The 19,250-nt window shown below is 36.0% G+C and overlaps 2 protein-coding genes across 2 annotated transcripts; both read right to left on the bottom strand.

Moving 5' to 3' along the window:
- Window positions 1-1,654: 1,654 nt before the first annotated feature.
- On the bottom strand, window positions 1,655-3,184 carry LOC113279078. The gene has a single exon (XM_026527789.1). It carries the CDS (start codon window positions 3,182-3,184, stop codon window positions 1,655-1,657), a length of 1,530 nt encoding a protein of 509 aa, XP_026383574.1.
- A 7,129-nt stretch (window positions 3,185-10,313) lies between these two features.
- On the bottom strand, window positions 10,314-18,010 carry LOC113281628 (T-complex protein 1 subunit alpha). The gene is made up of 16 exons (XM_026530415.1): window positions 17,752-18,010; window positions 17,489-17,643; window positions 17,301-17,387; window positions 17,165-17,224; window positions 16,938-16,988; window positions 16,362-16,457; window positions 15,599-15,664; window positions 15,251-15,468; window positions 14,276-14,372; window positions 13,416-13,502; window positions 12,961-13,095; window positions 12,029-12,133; window positions 11,341-11,469; window positions 11,108-11,211; window positions 10,749-10,839; window positions 10,314-10,637 (listed from the first exon to the last, which is right to left on the bottom strand). Exons 1-16 carry the CDS (start codon window positions 17,822-17,824, stop codon window positions 10,560-10,562), a joined length of 1,632 nt encoding a protein of 543 aa, XP_026386200.1. The 5' UTR covers window positions 17,825-18,010; the 3' UTR covers window positions 10,314-10,559.
- Between the last annotated feature and the right edge of the window lie 1,240 nt (window positions 18,011-19,250).

Genomic DNA, 19,250 nt, shown 5'->3' with positions numbered 1-19,250 from the left:
AGAGAAGAGGGGCACAAGTGGCCATTGATGAAGTGAAAAGTCTAGGATCCATATTGGTTAGTCTGTACGACTAAATGGTTTAGATCTATCTTGTTTATAGAGTTGACAACTCATTGAAGGTCCTTTTTTTAAGATAAAGAAGATATATAAATCAACGGGAACAAAGCCAAAAGTACAAAGGAAACACAAGAAAGGGAAAAGAAACAGGCAGGATGTTGTCATGGTATCATTTGAGGACATTCCCTATTATGATTTTTAGACAACAAGCTTGTGTTTCTGTCAACTACTATGGTAGTAATATTACCTTTTTTAAGTTACTACCTATGTCCAGCCTAATAAACTTATCTAAGAAAATAAGCAAATCTTCTTTCCAAGTACTGAAAATAGAAGACTTCCTACCCTCCATCGCTAACTTGTCAGCCACAGAGTTTCCAGTTCTATGGATGAATTTGAACCCCAAAAAACTATTGCATTCTTCCAATACTTTCATAGTTTTTTTTACAATTTTCTGATTCCTCTAATCCATCATTGTGTCCTTCCCTTCAATGAACTTAACCATTCCTTCACAGCCAGCCTCCAACCAGAAATAAGAAATGTTTCATCTTTGGCCATTTGGCACCTTGCTGTAGAGCTAGTGCTTCGCCTTTTTCCGGACATGTAGCTTTGGAAATTCCAGACAGCTTATTTTCCATCACCCACATCATTTCTTAAAATTAATCCATAACCAACATTATCAGTAACAGAAATCCAAGAAGCATCATAGTTTATTTTGTTACAATGAAGACCAGGAAGTTTCCATGGGACAAATTTTTTAACAACTGAGTCAGTACAACTAATTTGCTGATTCACATTTCCAAGGGTACTGCACCGCTAGTTAAGGTGTCTCTGATTTAGTTGAAAGAAAGATTCCTTGTATTACTAGGTACGCCACCAAAAAAGGAGATAGATTTCATACAGATTTTGCATAGACACATTTAAACAATAGGTACTCCAAGGTTTTCAATGTTATCATGACAGAAAATGCATTTTCATCTATATCAGACATGTAACATATTAAAATTTGTGTGAGTCATCATTCAAACATTTCCATAAAAAGAGATTTATTCTCTGTGACATTTCTGGTTTCCAGAATCTTTTCCAAAATAATCCCTTCGTTCTATCAACATTTTTCATTCCACATAGTATCATATAGATAATTAACAATAAATATTCCATTTTTTTTAATATCCATCTAGGTTTACTCAATTCTAAGGTTTTATCCCTACCTAAAAACAAATTGATATTCAAAATTGATTGCCAAGATTTGGTCCTGGTTCCACTTATTCGTATCAGGATTAATCAAACAAGTGTTAACGAAATGATCCTTTTGGAATAGAGTTGATCTAGAGTAAAATCAAGATCATGTATCCATTGGTCAGTCCAAATGTTAATGGATTGACCATCTCTAACGCAAAGGTATTTATGAATCAAATTGATTCCCTGCAAAACACATTTCCAAATCCGAGAGTTAGTTGATTTTTTAATATAGAATATTGATTTCTTCCTAAATATTTTTCCTTGAATGGTTTCACCCACCAAGAATCTGGTTGTGAAATCAATCTCCAGGCAAGTCTAGCCATTTTTTTTTTGTAAGTTAAATATCATAGAAGAAAAACTAACTTTGGGAGTTAGTAACCCTTACATCACCCCGAGTAGAGCCATCTAGTACTTGGTTTATAGTAGATACCCTAGCATTAGATTTATCTACTTCTAAATCATACTGAATACAAGAAGGGGGAACTGTATCCCAGTTAACGACAATTCTGAAGCTTCTAGCTTCTTTAGCCAAAGTGTCTGCTACATTGTTTGCAGTCCTAGGAACAAAATAGAAACCTTTAAAGTTATTACAAAAAGAAAACTCATTTTTCACTTCATCCATTATAGTTTGGTTTTGCCAAGAGATTTGCGATGGTTCTCCATTCAGATTATCCACAAGATTTTTGCAGTCGCCTTCCACACTAAAAGTGGACAAGTTGTTGGCTCTTGCCCATTTAGCTGCTTGCAAGTAGCCTTGAGCTTCCGCTTCTTCAGGTTCATTTGCTGAGATTGGTCCTGCTCTTCCTTGAATAAGTTCACCTGCATCATTTCTAAATATTATAGCAAAGCCTTCTGGGGTATTACAAGAAATCCAGGCACCATCCAGATTTAGTTTATGATAATGTGGTTCTGGAAGTTTCCATGTATTGTTACTAGTGTTTCCTCTTATCAGGTCTTTTCTTTTGACTGTGTATTTCTCTTTTTGCCAATATGCTAGATGTCTTTGTATCTCCAAAGCTACTTGTTGATGTGTTTGATGTTGGTTATCAAAACCTCTATTACATCTTTCCTTCCATATGAACCAGATTTTGGTCATTATTATTTCTATAGGTATCTGAGGGTTTTCTTCTTCAAGATTTTCCTTAAAGATATTAAAGAAAGATTTATTTCTGTTAAACTGTATATCTACAGGATGTGGGTCAGTTGCCCACACAGCTTGCGCAAACTTGCAGTGTAAGAATAGATGTTCTATTGTTTCATGTTCATTGCATCCAAAGGAACAAGAAGAAGAAATATCCTTAAACCTAGACAGTTTAACATTAGTTGACACAGCATCTTGAAGACACTTCCAAGCAAAAAATTTGTTCCGTTGGGATGTTTGTGTAGCCCAAAGTTTCTTCCAAAAAGTATCAGGCTGCCCTAAGTTATAGTAATTTATGGTTTTTTCATTTAACTTATCATACATGGATTTCATAGTGAACTTTCCAAATCTTGTTAGAACCAATCTCAGAGTATCTTCCTTTGCAAATCTAATGTTGCATATTTTTTGAGCTATATCTCTAGGGAATAAAGAGTGACTTAAGGTTGCATTCCATCTTTTTGTATTAGTGTCTATTAGGTCTCTAACCAGGTTTACTGATGAGTTATTACTGGTCTTGTACTGTTTAAGTTTTTCAGATGCATCAGGAATCCAGTTATCCTCCCATATATTGACTTTCATTCCATCACCTATTTCCCAAATACTGTTTTGTTCAACTAAAATTATTCCTTTGTACATACATTTCCACATCCAAGAGCTAGGGGAAGGGATTTTAGCTCTAAAAGCAGAGTTTCTCTTGAAGTATATTGGCTTTAGTTGTGTAACCCAAAGAGCATGTGGTTCTGTCATGATTCTCCAAGCTAGTTTAGCTATAAGAGTTAAATTGAATTTATGTGAATTTCTAAAACCTAGCCCTCCTTTACTAATTGGTTTGCACAGGCATGAATAAGATTTGGGATAGTATCCTTTGTAATTTGTTTCTTTCCCCCACCAAAAATATCTTTGTAGAGCATTTATTTTATTGGTTATCTTTTTTGGCAGAATAAAGCAACTCATTTGATAGATGGCCAAGTTAGCTAAGGTTGCTTTATTTAGCACCATTTTACTGGACTGAGCAAGAATTTTTCCTATCTAGCCTTGTATTCTGTGTTCCATTTTTTCTATTATGCTTTCAAACAATTTTATTTTCGGATTTATCTACAAATAGAGGTGTTCCTAGATAAGAGTCTTTCAGGTCAATATGTTTGATTTTAAGGATCTTACTAATCATTCTTTGATGCTTTGGTTGGACTTTATTGCTAAAAAAATTTCCAGATTTATCAAAATTGATAAGCTGCCCTGAAGCTTTGCTAAAGGTGTCTATTAAACTTAAGATTTTATGACATTCTTTCAGATCATCCCTAATGAACAGTAAACAATCATCGGCAAAAAATAGGTGGGATATGAAGCTATTTCTAGGAGTTATTTTTATTCCATGAATTTCCTTCTTATCCTCTGCCTAAATAGACTTCTATAGAAGATTTCCATACAAATTATAAAGAGATAAGGTGAAAGGGGTCACCCTGCCTAAGACCTCTAGTAGGTTTGAAAAAATCTCCAGGACATCCATTAAACATGACAACAATAGAGGTTGTGGAAATACATGTCCTAATTAGATTGCAGAAGTGTTGATCAAATCCAAAGGCTTTAAGCGCATTTATAAGGAAATCCCAATTCACTATGTCGAAGGCCTTCGACATATCAATCTCGATCCCCATCCCAGCATGCTTAATTTTATTTTTCTTGAAAGAATGAATAATTTCCTGAGATATGATAATATTATCTGATATTTGTCTGTTTGTCAAAAAGGCAGCTTGGAATGGAGATATTAAAGAATCTAAGTGAGGTTTAATTCTATTTGCTAGAATTTTTGCTATAATCTTATAAACAGTATTGCAGAGCCATATTGGTCTGAACTGACTTGGGTCTTTAGGGTGCCTGTTTTTAGGGATAAGGAAGAGAATGGTCTTATTGAACTCTGGATTTAGCTCTCATGTTCTAAAAAAATCATGCATTGTGTCTATTACTTGTTCCCCTACAATGTCCCAGTTCATCTTAAAGAAACTTGCTGGGAATCCATCTGGTCCAGGGGATTTATTAGGTTTTAATTTTTTTAGGACAGCTCTGATTTCTTCAGAGGACGGAATGACATTTAGATGAGAGTTTCCTTCTTCATAAATAGTAGGACTAATGTTGGTAAAAAGGTCTACATCCTTAGTATGGTCTCTACTATCTTCTGAAAATAGGTTTGAGTAGAATTCTTTCAAGGTGTTCTTCATTTCATCTCTTTTGAAAGTTATTTCTCCATTACTTTGTTTGATTTTTTTTTGAAGCATGCATATTATTAAAAGGAATTAGATTATAATTTTTCGTGGGTATGTAGTACCCACGGAGTCTTGAAATAAAATGTGACTAATAAAAGATGGGATTGCCTGGTCCCATATTTTGGTTGAATAATTTCCTGTTTGGTTTCCATCTGCTGCATGATTGGCCATTCCGTCGGCTGCTTGATTTCCTTCCCTGTAGTTGTGTTGAATAGCAGCTTGTGGGATCTGTCGGAGTCTAGTTTTTATTTCTTCAATCATTTATGTTATGGGCCAAGGTGGAGGCGTATAGCAAGTTATCAAACGCATAAGGTTTTCCGAGTTTGTTTCAAAGAGAACTCTTGTCCATTTCCTTTCTGTTGTTGTTCTTGTGACTAATAGCAGAGCCCAAGTTTCCGCAGTTAATGCAGTCATGATTCCCAGTGGCTGAGCTAGAGCTATTAAAGTTCTTGCGTCGGAGTCTCTGCAGATGAATCCTGCTCTCGCAAATCCTGGGTGACCTCTGGCTGCTCCGTCTGTGTTAATATTGATCCAGTTGATGTTTGGAATGGACCATCCCACCGATATTGTTGATATCCTTTTATCTCTAATTGGGTGGTTAAATATTGGTATATCTCCTGGAATGATTGGTGGAGAAGAGTGTATAGCCCCGTAGTATTCTTGTTGCAGTTTTTGTGCCCAAGCTAGGATTTCTTCTGAAGTTGTTTGCTTTTGTTGGTATATTAGATCATTTCTAGCCAGCCATAATGTCCAAAATAAAAAGCAAAACGAGGAGATTGCAGTTGTTGATGCTGGTTGTTGAAGGATTTGAGATATGGTTGTTTGAGGTGTTAAGGTGAAAGTTGGGATGGGGTTGGAGGATGATGAACGTGTCATACGATTGAATAAGTTGTTCCATGAATTGGTTGTCGTTGGACAATGAATTAGAAGGTGATTTGCTGATTCTGGGTTCGTGTTACATCTCGGGAAAATGTCTGAGTTGGTTAAATGGATGTGATGTAGAAGAGCGAAGGTTGGTAGTCCTTCATTGATGGCTTTCCACAAGAAAAGCCGAATTTTTAGTGGACATGGTAATGTCCAAAGAAATTTGGTGGGTGGTAAAGTGATTTGAGTTGGTTGACCTTGGGTTAGACATTTGTATCCTGAAGAGGTAGTGTAGTTTCCAGATTTTGAGTGTGGCCAGATAATTTTATCTTGGGGGCTGTTTTGGGGAAGGTGGATGTTTATGATCTTTTGGATTATAGGATTGGGTAGTGTGCTCAGTTTTTCATGATTCCAGGAGTGGGATATTGGATCAATGATATCTGCTACCATTCGTATTGGGTAACATTGTGTAGGATCTAGATTTGTTGAGTGTAGTATCCAATTGGCTTCTATTGGGGTTGATAATCCATTTCCAATACAATGAAATATTAGATGTTGCATGGTAAGGACAATTGAATCTAGTTGTCTCCATTGAGGACTGGCGGAAGAGGGTATAGATTGAATGCCTTGTAGAATTGGTTGTTGATCAAGATATTTTGCACTGAAAAGACTTCCGCAGATATAGTTAGGTTGATCATGTATATTCCAGATTCTCTTCATGAGAAGTGCCTTGTTATGATCACTGCTCTTTCTTATTCCTAGTCCTCCTTCAGATATAGGTTTTGTTACCTTGTCCCATCCTATAGGGTGGAGTTTTCTAGTTGTTGAGTCGTGTCCCCAGAAAAAATCTCTGGTTATACGATCTATTTGTTTGTGGATATTGCTGGGTAAGTTTTGTGTTTGCATGATGTGATTTGATGTGGGAATTAGGGAGGTTTTGATTAGAGTGAGTCTTTCGGCCGGGGTTAGGCATTTTGTCATCCATCCTTTAGTTTTTCTGGCTAACCTCTGTAAGAGTGGAGAGAAAGTTTGGTTGGATGTCCTTCCGTGTTTGAATAGTAATCCAAGATAGGTTGGAGGTTTTGGTGTAGCCGGCATATTGAAGAATTGTTGGAGTTCGTTTATCTTTATTGGGTCTAGGTTTTGGTGATGGATGATTACTGATTTGGTGGTATTGATTACTTGTCCTGCAGAAGTGCTATAGGAGTGGAGGAGGGTTTTTAGGTGTTGATTACTCTGATCCGAAGATTTGTATGTGATCAGTAGATCATCCGCATACATTAAATGAATAATTGGTTGTACTTTTTTTGATATGTTAATTCCTTGAACTAATTTTTGGTTCTGAAGGTTTCCTAGGTTTGTAGATAGAATTTCAGCACATATGATGAAAATATAGGAAGATAGTGGGTCCCCTTGTCTAATACCTCTACTTGGGCTGATGTATCCATGGGGCGTACCGTTTACGTTGATGGAGTATGTAACTGAAGTGATGCATAGCATAATGTATTCTACAAAGGTTGGCGGAAATCCAAGTTTTGTAAAAGAAGTTCTGATGAATCCCCAATCTAGGCTGTCATAGGCGTTCTGGATGTCTATTTTGAGAGCTATTTTTGGATCTTTGGAACGATTTGAGGTTCTAATATGATGGAAGAGTTCTCCAGCAATTGCTATATTTTCATGTATTAATCTTTGTTGAACAAAAGCACTTTGGTAAGGACTTATTAAAAAGGTTAGAAGGGGTCTAATTCGGTTGACTAAATTTTTTGAAATGATTTTGTATGTGACGTTACATAGTCCTATGGGTCTGAATTGTGAAGGTTTTGACGGATGGTCGACTTTAGGTATATGTGTTATGTTTGTGTGATTCATGAGAGGATGCATAATTAAGTTATTAAAAAAGCTCTGAACCATTGCTATCAATTGGGTATGAGTTGTTTCCCAGAAAACTTTAAAAAACTTACTTGTATAGCCATCTGGACCTGGAGCACTTTCAGAGTTTATGGAGAAGAGGGCTTGTTTGATTTCCGTTGTAGTTACTTTCTTCATAAGTAGATCCGATTGTCTGAGAGCTAATCTTGGTCTGATATTTTTAAATAGATCTTCATCTATCATTGTAGGTGGTGTCGTATACTGTTGAGTGTAGTGATCTAGAATGAGCTGAACAATGTCTTCTTTTTTGTCAATCCAATTGTTTTGTGGGTCTTGTAGTTGTTGTATATTGTTACAACCTCTGTGAATGGTAGCTTTAGTGTGGAAAAAGATTGTGTTGAGATCTCCTGATTGTAGCCATTGAATTCTAGATCTTTATTGCCAGTATATTACATGACATTGTAGTAACTCCACTTTGTTTGATACATTCTATATTGTTCTATTTCCTTCTCTTTAGAGTTTTGGTATGGAAGAATTTTGTATTCCTCTCTCCTAAATTGACCATATTATCTCTTGATTGCTGTTTTGCAATCGCTTCTTGTGTATCATACAGCTTTTCTAACAAGAATAGTTTATCTTATCTTCTTTTCTATATAATGTAATACTTTCCTAATTTCTTTAGTAGGTTTTCCAAAAAATGTTTTTTTTCCAGAATTCTAAGTTATGTTGCAATTCCCTCCATAAGGGAAATAGAGGGAAATTCCTCTGGCAGACTAAATTTCCACGTGTCTTTAATAGTTTGGATACAGGACTGTTCCTTTTGCCATGTATCATAGTATTTAAAGGTATGTTTATTTTTAAAGGCTTTAGAATCAAGAGTAAGAGCAATTGGACTATGGTCTGAACCTATGGCAACTAGATGAGTAAGAGAAGCATTTTGAAATTGATGGTTCCAATCATTGTTTGCTACTGTTCTATCTAGTCTTTCCTTTGTGTTAGTTGCCCCCTCTCTTTGGTTGTTCCAAATAAATTCATATCCAGTGAACCCTATATCTATTAAACCAACATTATTAAGTATATTTTGATAGTATTCACTATCCGATTTCTTAAATGGGAGACCACCACATTTTTCGGTCTTGACTAAAAATCACATTCATATCTCCTAATAGAATCCAAGGGGTAGAGTATTTATCTACTTGTTCAGAGATTTCTGAAATGAAATCCCATGCTATATGCTTAGTATTTGGATAAGGACTACCATAAAAGCATGTCAAGAGCCACTTCTTAGATTCCTGATTAGTTTGTACTAAGATATTTATCATATTTATATTCCATTGTACAATTTCAAAAGCAAAACCATCTACCCAAGCTATGGCTAAACCTCCTGCCTTTCCTATGGGATCAACTATATGTATATTAGGGCAATCTTTTAATAAAGATCTAACTAGATGCCTTTGTGATTTAGTTTCAGACAAGAACAGAATTTCAGGTCTTTCTATATCAATTATTGCCTCCATGGCAAGCCTAGCCATCATTGCCTGGTCTTTAGGTCTTTTGACCACTCACCTCTATATCAAATAAAGAGCAAAATTATAGCCTTTTAACCTCAAAAATAAAATAAAAATGATCAAGGAATCAACCAGATAAGAATTACACGAAGATGAATAAACAACGGGCTTTTTACTAAAGTGACCATGTTTTTGTACTATATTTAAGAAACTGGCCGTTATTTCAAATCTTTTTATAAAGTGGCCGATATTGACAATTTCATCCCGTTTTAAAAAAAAAAACGGGTAACTGCAGTTAATCGTGTATGTGTCCGTTATTCTACTTAAGAAAAGACATGTTAACCCCTCTTTTGAACTAACTCGGTCGAACCTAGTTAAACGGTACCAAGAGACTAGCTAGGTTACTACCTAGTTAAACCATGAGCGATTCATGTTCTTCTTCCTGTAACGTGTTCTTCCCCAAATTGAATCATTATCAAGAACCCTAATCAACCAAAGCTCTTAAGTCTTAACACATCACCAACAGTCCTACCACATAAACTCTAAATCATCCATCAATCACCTAAGACAGAGAAATTTATTCACTTCTCCCTGTCTTTTCTCTGCCAAAATTGATCAAGCTATGATATTCTCTCTCTGTCAATTTATCATTGCAAATTTCGAATCATCAATTCATTAAAAACACAACTATCCGCATCTTGAATTAGTAAAAAGAAATTCATATATGATAAAACCCCTAAATTTCTCAAGAACCCTAATTAAGAGAGGATCCCCAATTTAACATTCAAAAATCCTAATTCATGAAATTAAATTCAAACAAACATGCATAAGATGAATCAACACAAACCCATTGTCTCAAATTGAATCAATTAATGAATCATCAAAATCGTCAAAAAAAATATATAACTACCAACTTACAAGAGATTAAAAACAATTGAGACAAAGAAGTTCTGCTGGTGGTAGATCGTTCAATTCTCACAATATTAGAAACTCCAAAACAATCCAAACTTCCAACCTATATCAGAAATCAAAACCACTCAATTGAAGAAGAAGATGGAAGAACTTTCTGCAGCTCTCCTCCTTTGATTTCTGATATCTTCCCAAAACTTCAAACATCTTCTAAACATAGTACTATTGATCTTCTCCTCTTAATTTCTTAAAACTTCAAAAATCTTCTAACTGCTCACCAACTACGTCTCCTTCTACATACTACAGCTCTCGCTCTCCTCTGCTTGAGAATTTTTTTTCTGAAACGAAAATAGGGTGGACACAGTAAAGAGATATCTAGGGTTACTTAGGATATGGTGGTAATTTTGACGGGGATAATTGACTAAATCAAAGTGGTTGACCATTTTGGTGGATCCGGTTGGAAAATCTAACGGAAAGGCCATTTTATAAAAGAATTTGAAATTCTGGCCGGTTTATTAATTGTATGCTCGGAAGCTGGTCAATTTCTTAATTTGCCCATAAACAAATTTTACAACCACTTCAAACCAGAGATACTTGGAGTGTGTAACTTTAAACCAGAGTTCAACTAGAAAATGGTGAGGTAGATCTCTAACTATCAAAAACGGTGAGGTAGACCTCCATCTGTGCTCCGTCATAACATCAGCCCTATTATTACTCCTCGCCCTCATCTTTGACAAGCTTGATCATGTCATCTATTCGAAGAATAGTTATTGCTGCTTCCGTTGCAAACTGATTTTGACAAAAAGAATATAAATAAATAAATAAGCTACTATGAAAGACTTTGTTTGGCTTGAAGGTTACGAATCAACATGCCAGTTCCGCTCTGCTTTGGTTTATTACCTGTATTATCTTCACTTTGCTCATTGCAGGTTCAATAACACCAGCTTCTAGATTGTTACGTGTTGTTCCATTTGTAAGATCCAGACCCATGCTGTGATATAGATGGAGAAAACACAAGTTCAGTTCCTCCCAGAAAATATAAAGAAAAAAAAAGATAGATATTCAGCACAACTTCCCAATGCAAGAGATGACATCATAAGGTTTGACGACATTCCATATTTTAAAACATCGGCATTTTTCACTTCTGGTTCGAATTCAGAGCAATAGATGAGACAGTATTGAGTAAGTCCAGAACTCAAGATCTCTTGAAATAAGTACAAGAATAATCTGTAGTAACAATAATTACATACAAGTAGTACCTTGAAAGATGCTGCTTGTCTGCCTTAGTTTGTGCAGTATGGTGGTAAGCCCGAAGTTTTGCAACCAACTCAGTGGCATCCTTGGCAGCATTTACAGAAAGAACCTGCAGCAGTAAATAAACCCCAATCTCCATTACCAACCATTTGACTGGGACATTAACAGAAGGACAAACAGAAGGTACAAATAGTTTGTAGCAAAAAAAAAAAAGGTACAAATAGACTGGGAAATGGACCTTTGGAATGATCAAAAGAGCTTCAGCAAACTCTGCTATTGCCAGCTGTTCTCGTGATCCTAATGTTGTTGCAAGATATTCTAAATACACGGATAATGCTGACTCTACAGCACCTCCCCCAGCAACCACCTGCATGATGAGCAATCGAAGCATACAGTTAACCCTGACATTATGATGTTTGGATGGATATTGAGCTCATTTAATCTACTTTTGTTTTTTAAACCTCACTCCCATCTAGTACCATCACTTGCTGTGAAGTGAGACTTCTATCCTCCTATTCTGGTTTAGTAGTCAACCTAGAGTATCTGTAAATGCTACCTGTGCAAACTTTTCCACAAGCAACTCCAACACCATAAAAAGAATTTGGTTCTGGTTTAGTAGTTAACCTAGAGTATCTGTATATGCTACTTGTCCAAACTTTTCCACAAGAAAATCCAACACCATAAAAAGAATTTGGTAGGAAATGAGGTGAAATATTTTAAACGTCAAAGTCACTCTTCAAATGAATTGAGCTTACTACAAGTGTTTCCGCAACACATCACCCATAATATCTTAACTAACATAAAAGATGATGACACCAAACTAACACATGTGAAAAGTGAACAAGAAAACTTTGTTCTGAAAAGAGTATATAAACGCTAAAAGCATATAATATAAACTATGTAGTCAAGCGTGTAATGGAGCTTACCACATTGGACTCAAGGGTCCTCTTAACAATGCACAAAGCATCATGCAATGCTCTTTCCATCTCATCTAGCATGTAGTCATTTGCACCTCTGAGGATTAACGAAACCTGTAAAAGTACATACATGAATAAGACACTCGAGGTGATAAGCCTGGGTAAATAAACACTAACAGAATGTGAAGTACAAAACCAATTAGCTCAAGAAAACATTAAAAGATGACAACTACACTTTCCCCTTCTTGGACAAGTTTGGCTCTATCAAAGCAATGTCCACATTACCTTCAGTGTTTCATTATGGTTTGTCTCAAGGGACAGGACAAATAGTTCTAAAGGGTCGGTATGGGGCTTGTACTTGTATGTTGTGGAGTAAGTGCAAGCATGAACCAAAGAATTCGCACTATCACTGACAGGTGGTTTGCAGTGAGCGAGTCAAGGATGCCCTGATTCCTCTATATTAGGAGGCGAATTACTCGCAGAGTAACATCATACATCATAAACATCTTTACTCTTTAATAACAATGAACCACAAGCTAATCAAATGATGCAAAAACAAAAAGAAGAAATTCACTTGTTTTTTACACCGAACTCCGATTATGATCCTATTCTCTCTCTCCTTAACCTTTATCCCGTTGCAACTTCTGTTTGGTATTTAGGAGGTTAGTGGATAGGACTTATTTTCTTTACTACTCCTGTTTTGTTGTAGCTGGATAGGTAGGGTAAAAAATACAACTAAGTTTAACAGAGTAACTAGCTTTACATGAGTAGACTACATAAGGGGTAAGCAAGCACTGATGTACAGAATGGCTTGACGGAAGACTGTAAGTAGGGACCTTGAGCCCAGGACCAGATTCCTGTATACCTAGCATGGAAGGTTGGTTCACATCTTTCTTAGAATTAGGGTAAGTAACAATAGAAAAGCATACAAAGTCACTCACAGCACTATTGTTCTTGGTTCCTTTAATCATAATAACGTCATCATCAGAAATGCGCTCTTCGACAACTTCATCTGCATATCCAAGAAGTGATGGATCAAATGTTTCTTCTCCTTCCATGTCAGCAAACGTAGAGACCTGCAAAAGATCATCACAGAAGCAAATATATCAGATTAAACTTACAAACAGATTCAAATTACATCATGAGCTTTAGAGAGAGAATATATCCTGCGAACAATAATGCCCATGACAAGTTTACTCTCTTGAAGGACAGGTTACACATCTTTATTAGTATCTACTAAGCGAGTAAATCTTAATATTTCATTGGTCACAGAGTTGAACTCACTATTCCATACAACAAGCATCATTTGAAAAGAAATATATACACAAACCATTATTGAGCTAATAGATGTAGAAACAGAATGCCAACAAGCACTTTGGAAAAAGAGATGACATACCGCAGTTGCACCAGTAGCTTTGGCGACATGACGCAAATCTTCTTTACGAACACGCCTTACTGCAATTGCTCCAGCTTCCACAAAGTACTAGAAAGACATTCAAAAACTGAGAATTACTTCCAGGTGCAACAACGCCGTTACAGAAAAACAGAGGCTTCAGGTTTATGAGAGTACAGTAAAAAGCAATCATGGTTAAGAACGATATATATTTCAGATTTGACACATACACATACCACATGAAAGCGAACACCCATAGATAGAGAAGGACATCTTTGAGAGGTACGAAATGTAAAACAGGAAACTACACTTCAGATTAAGATCAATACTGCCGATGTAAAAAACTGCCACTGATGCTATTGTCAGTTTAATGGTACCCTGAAGGATGAGGGAGATGAGAAATGAAGTCCAAAATCATGTTTCAATCTTCACCGTATTATCATGGTAAAGTAAACCTGTCTTAATCAGGGATAAGCTTGGGGCAACACCAAACTTTATCTGATCAAAAAAAAAAAGTGAAAAACACCAAACTTCAACTAAGGGTGCAATTTTAATGACATTTCTCCTGATTGTGAGGCTGACTGCCCATTATAATTTCAATATCGTAAGTCATGTTGTTTTGAGTTTTAAGCATTTAAGCTATATCGATAAAGCTTTATTCTAATGCTACAGTAGTTTTTAACGACTTTTCTTTTATCGGTAGAACTCCTAATTCCTACATCCACATCAGCATCTACTAAAGCATTAAAGACTGCATAGCAGAACAATGGAATCAGATCCTATCTATGCGACTGGCACGTGATAATACAACACACTAAGTTCAAACGTATAAAATCCAAAAAAAATAATGATAAGAAGCTTACCTTGAGTGCCATGTCATCTATTCCTTTTGTTGTTAGGACAACATTGGCTCCTGCTTTCAGAAGTTTTTCAATGCGCTCTTTCGTCATGTCAGCTTCTCTGAAAGAGAAAGTCATGTTAGTGCTGCACTTCCAAAACATCTACGAGTAATTATGAATGCTACATGCACACATGTCCACCCTACAAAAATTACAAGAGCACGGTAGGTAATTGATTGTTGATTGTTCAGATCGGATTTGCCAGATATGTGAAGTAGAAGTTGCACTCTATAGAAATTGACAGACATAAGCAACAAAACTCGTGATGTTACAGCAGCCTGACTAGAAATAAAAACAATTGTTGCAGGTGAATGATAAACTAACAGTTGACACATAATATATGGAGACTGTTCGTGATAAGCTGTGGCCTCCATCTCTATGTGGTTATTATGACCGACTCATGAGAGAAAGTGCATAGAAGAGGTCAATAAGGAAAACAGCCTCGATACATATCTCATGAACCCTACCAGTACAGTATTGGAGAGAAATTAATGAACCTACACAATGGCCCATAATCAGCAGATTTCTGACAAGGTTGGAAATGTCAGTGTAAGGATTAGAGGTTAGAATGATGTACGATAAATAGCAAATTACTGATCAGAAGTTAGATAACCATTCAAACAAGCAGGCAAGCAAAAAAGCATTATGTATATGTTTTCATCAAATGCATTGAATTCATACGTCTCTTTAAAAATTAACTTCCTTGTATACCAAATAATTGAATTTGCATAATTATTTAGGAAGATAGTGAAGTGGCAATTATATAAATTGCAGTCTATTGCATTTCCAGAACTGAAATACTGGACGGGCATTTTCTCTTCTTTGCACTCTATTAAAATTTCAACGCACTTTCAACAAATTACAATTTCTAACAGCAGAACAACCTAGATTCCCTTGTAAGTATAATCATGCATCAAATTTAGGAAAAGATTGCATTACCTCTGACGAATCTTTTCAAGCTCCCTAGGGTCACTGACCAAGACTTGTACACCCATCTGCATCTTTGTCTTTTGAAGATTAAAGTCAAGACATGCAATTCTTGCAGGAGAAACTCTAGTCGGCATTCCTTGTGCAGCACGACCAGTATTAAGAGCATAACCCTTCAGCAAATAGCTATCCTTTGCACTTTGACCATGAGCTTTTAGAATATTAATGCCCTATAACATGGAGAAGATGTAAATTGAAAAATTTACAAATGAGTATATGATTGTGCTGGAGAATCTAAACAGTGACTAAAAATTATTTTCTCTATTGAATTCTATTAACACTAAAGAGTTTAAAGTTAACCTTGATTGGGTATCTGATTTCTCCTCGGACATTTGTTGTCTTCACTGCTTGAACTGCATCTACAACCTTGGATGTCAAAGTGGAGCAAAAATCAGATATTAGATGGTGGTGAGCAGGATCGACTCTTAAGAAGACGGACAAAATAATTTACAGAAAGGATTACTTTATAATTGACTGGTTATTACCTACAAATCAAGGTAGACAACATAAATAAACATTTGGCACAAGCACTCTAGAAAGATATTAAATGCAGGAGGCAAAAAAAGAACTATGCTTTGCTAAATAATACACACAAGCTTCTAAATAATACCTTTAAATGCCTTGTTACAGAAGTAGTGGTTAACAGATCAGACATCGTTTTGAATACAAATACAACCAAAATTAAAACCCACCTGAGATGGTGCACTCGTAATGGTTAAATTCTAATTTCATTACTCATTTATTCTCTTCTTCTTTGTCTACAAAAGAATATTGGGGTAAAAAACGAAGTTTGTCTTAACTGAAACGATGGGGATAAAAAAAAGATTTTAAACAAATAGGCATTACTTTGTTAGGGAAAAATTATTATTAAATGGTTCATTGATACAATTTCAACAGTGTGCCAAGCAGCAGTTAGCAAGGCTTAAGGTTGGTAGTTGGTACAAAATGATCAATTTACCCCACAAGAACCTAAACTTATTCAGTATTCACAGTATTGAAGGATAACCAAAGCCAAAACACCGTACATTCCAACCATGCAACTTGAATGAACTAACCAACTTACCAAATTCGCAAAGAAGTCACTGTCACCAGAAATAAGTTTAGAGGACATGCTTGTCTTTGCGCAGTTTATAAGTGAATCTTTCCCAAGCTTTTCAACCTAGATAATGCATATTAATCTCCAGTCAGATATATCAGATACAAAAACTCATTAAATTATACCAAACAAAGTGAAGAACAGTAACATTAACATAACAAATGAGAATAAACTTACTAAAACCAAAATATATCTGGCCACACAAATTATATAAATGTAAGGTACTAGTACAAGGTCCGCTCATATTGCCTAAAGTGGATGACACATGAGAGTTTAGTGGCTTAGCAGTTCCGTAAACGTGTGGCAGGTGAACTCTGATACTACTAACAGACTGAAGACTGTCCAGTAAATAGAATGAAAACTAAGAAAGTCTCATACATAGCATAGCAATACAGACTGATGTGGTGTTCCCTTGTTCTCCGTAAGACTAATAAATTAGACTCCTGCTTGTGTCTAACATCCTTATTCATTTCTCAAAAACTTGCTTAGTGTCTAACATCCTAATTCATTTCTCAAAAACTTCTAACGATAATGCAGTCATACCTTCACTGCCAGTTTTTCTTCCACATACTTGCATGCTTCTCTCATTGCGAGCTGAATGATAAAACAGATTGCAGAATTATGGTAAGAACTCAGTGGCAAAGATCAAAGTATCAAACTGACTGCCAGATAAAATCCACACCAATGACCCTTTACAATCAGGATGAACATAAAAAACAAATGATTATGTAGAAAGAACTAAATCAATTTTCCAGAGAATGTAAGCTTACTCTGTATCCACTGATTATAGATGTTGGGTGTATCTTATTCTTGACCAGCTCATTTGCTCTCTGCAAAAAAACAAAGGAGCTAAGTATTGCAACAACATATGGAGCCCAGCCAGCATACCAGTTATGCAAGTGTTACCTTGAGCAATTCTGCAGCAACAATAACAACAGAAGTAGTCCCATCTCCAACTTCTCGATCTTGAAGCTCTGCCAACTCTACAAGTACCTATAGCCGACAGAGTAGACAGTATAAAATCCAAAAACAGAAACAAACCCAAAAAATAAAAAATGCAGGGATGCCAAATGTATGTATGTATCAATCTTTACCTTAGCAGCTGGATGTTCAACTTCTAACATCTTCAGAATAGTAGCACCATCGTTGGTAATTGTCACATCACCGATATCATCAACAAGCATTTTGTCTAATCCAACAGGTCCGAGTGAAGATTTGACGATATTTGAAATAGCTTGACAAGCCACCACTGTTTATCACAGATATAATTAATAAATACATATAAATCAAAAAGAAAAGGAAAAAAAAAAAGACGAACAAGTTGTAAATAGATCACTTAGTCACAGTTTTTATCTACCATTTTGAGTTCTGACATCCTGGCCGGACTGCCGATCTCCCATTATATCAGGAGTTTGTGCTGAAATCATCATTCCGATAATACTTCACCGCTAACCCTAGATCTAATGATAGTCTAGTTTTTAGGGCAAAGGAAAGTGAGAAACAAACTGGAACTGAAGTATAGAACAGAAGAGGAGAGTGTGTCTTCCCCGAGTGATAATAAAATAGGCCAAAGGGGAAAAGCTTATACTACTAGCAGCAGGAGGAGGAGGAACCAGGGCTCGCCTCTCTAATTAGGTTTAAGAGACAGTGGAGGGAAGGGGATACACGTGACACGCACGAGTCCACGACCTTGTTTCTCAAAAGGACATACGATGGATCTCATTGCGTGGTATGGACCGTATGATAAGCCCAAATGCTTGGAGCAAGGGCCGTGGGAAGTAAGTAGAACACTGGTGTTAACGGATGCATACGCGAATATGACACTATTTGTACCTGAACCGAAAATTCTATACACCATCTGGATTTGATTGGAAATTCGAACGGATATAGTATTCTTCACATTGAACTTGTATCCGGATGTCGGATACTTATGGGCAAAACAATTTGGGGATTTATAACAAATCTGATCCCTTACCTGGGGATCTATAGCTGGACCGATCCCCCACTCCAATAAGTGACGAAAATATTTGCCAAAATTAGAAAACTTAGTTCTGAAGTATTTTTGAATTCTAATATTGTTAGGGACGTTTAAGGATACTTCCAAATACTTTTCAAAGGAGTTCCGGACATACATTTGATCAAGATCCGAAATGGAGACAAGGAGCGATATCTAGGGTTCTGGATTCATCGTATATATTTCTCTTTGATTATCTCAGATGTATATCATGGGTTTCACTAAATCCATGAGTAGCTAAACTCCTATTTGATTGAGGATGAATTCTAAGTTCTAAACATGATTTGATATAATATATAAATTTATTTTGATTTTCTTCATATGGTTATTGTTTGTGTGTATTATGATGGATGCTTATGATTGATTGATCGATTAATTGACTTAGGAGGCGTACCAAACTAATCTTTTGATTGACCTATTTCTAGTAACGGGTTAGGATATCGGTAATTGTTGAATAACCCTTACACAATTAGCAAACATGAAACCATGTAGAGGGATTCTGTGGAGCAATCGCGTGTAAAAACAATACTAGTAAGTGGATCGAGCGTACTGAGTTTAACTGCCAGGATCAAACCGAGATTCATAAACCCTAAAGCATTCGACTGAATTACATCTTGTAAACGAACCTCGAGGTGGTTCAGACGACATATAGAATCTGATAGCTAACCATATCTGTTATTCAGTATTACTAGGAATCTTGGAAGTAGCTAGGCGTACCTGTTACTACGGTTGGTGATAATATGTAATTTATGACGAACAAATGAATATATTACTTTGATGAATTTTAGTAACGAAGAAGAATTCCTCTATCATATTTTTTCATCTTTGATTACATATTTACT

The sequence above is a fragment of the Papaver somniferum genome, chromosome 5, assembly GCF_003573695.1.
Source record: "Papaver somniferum cultivar HN1 chromosome 5, ASM357369v1, whole genome shotgun sequence".
Classification (NCBI taxonomy): Eukaryota; Viridiplantae; Streptophyta; class Magnoliopsida; order Ranunculales; family Papaveraceae; genus Papaver; species Papaver somniferum.
The sequence above is the reverse complement of the archived record's forward strand: the minus strand, read 5'-3'. Positions and strand labels throughout refer to the sequence as shown.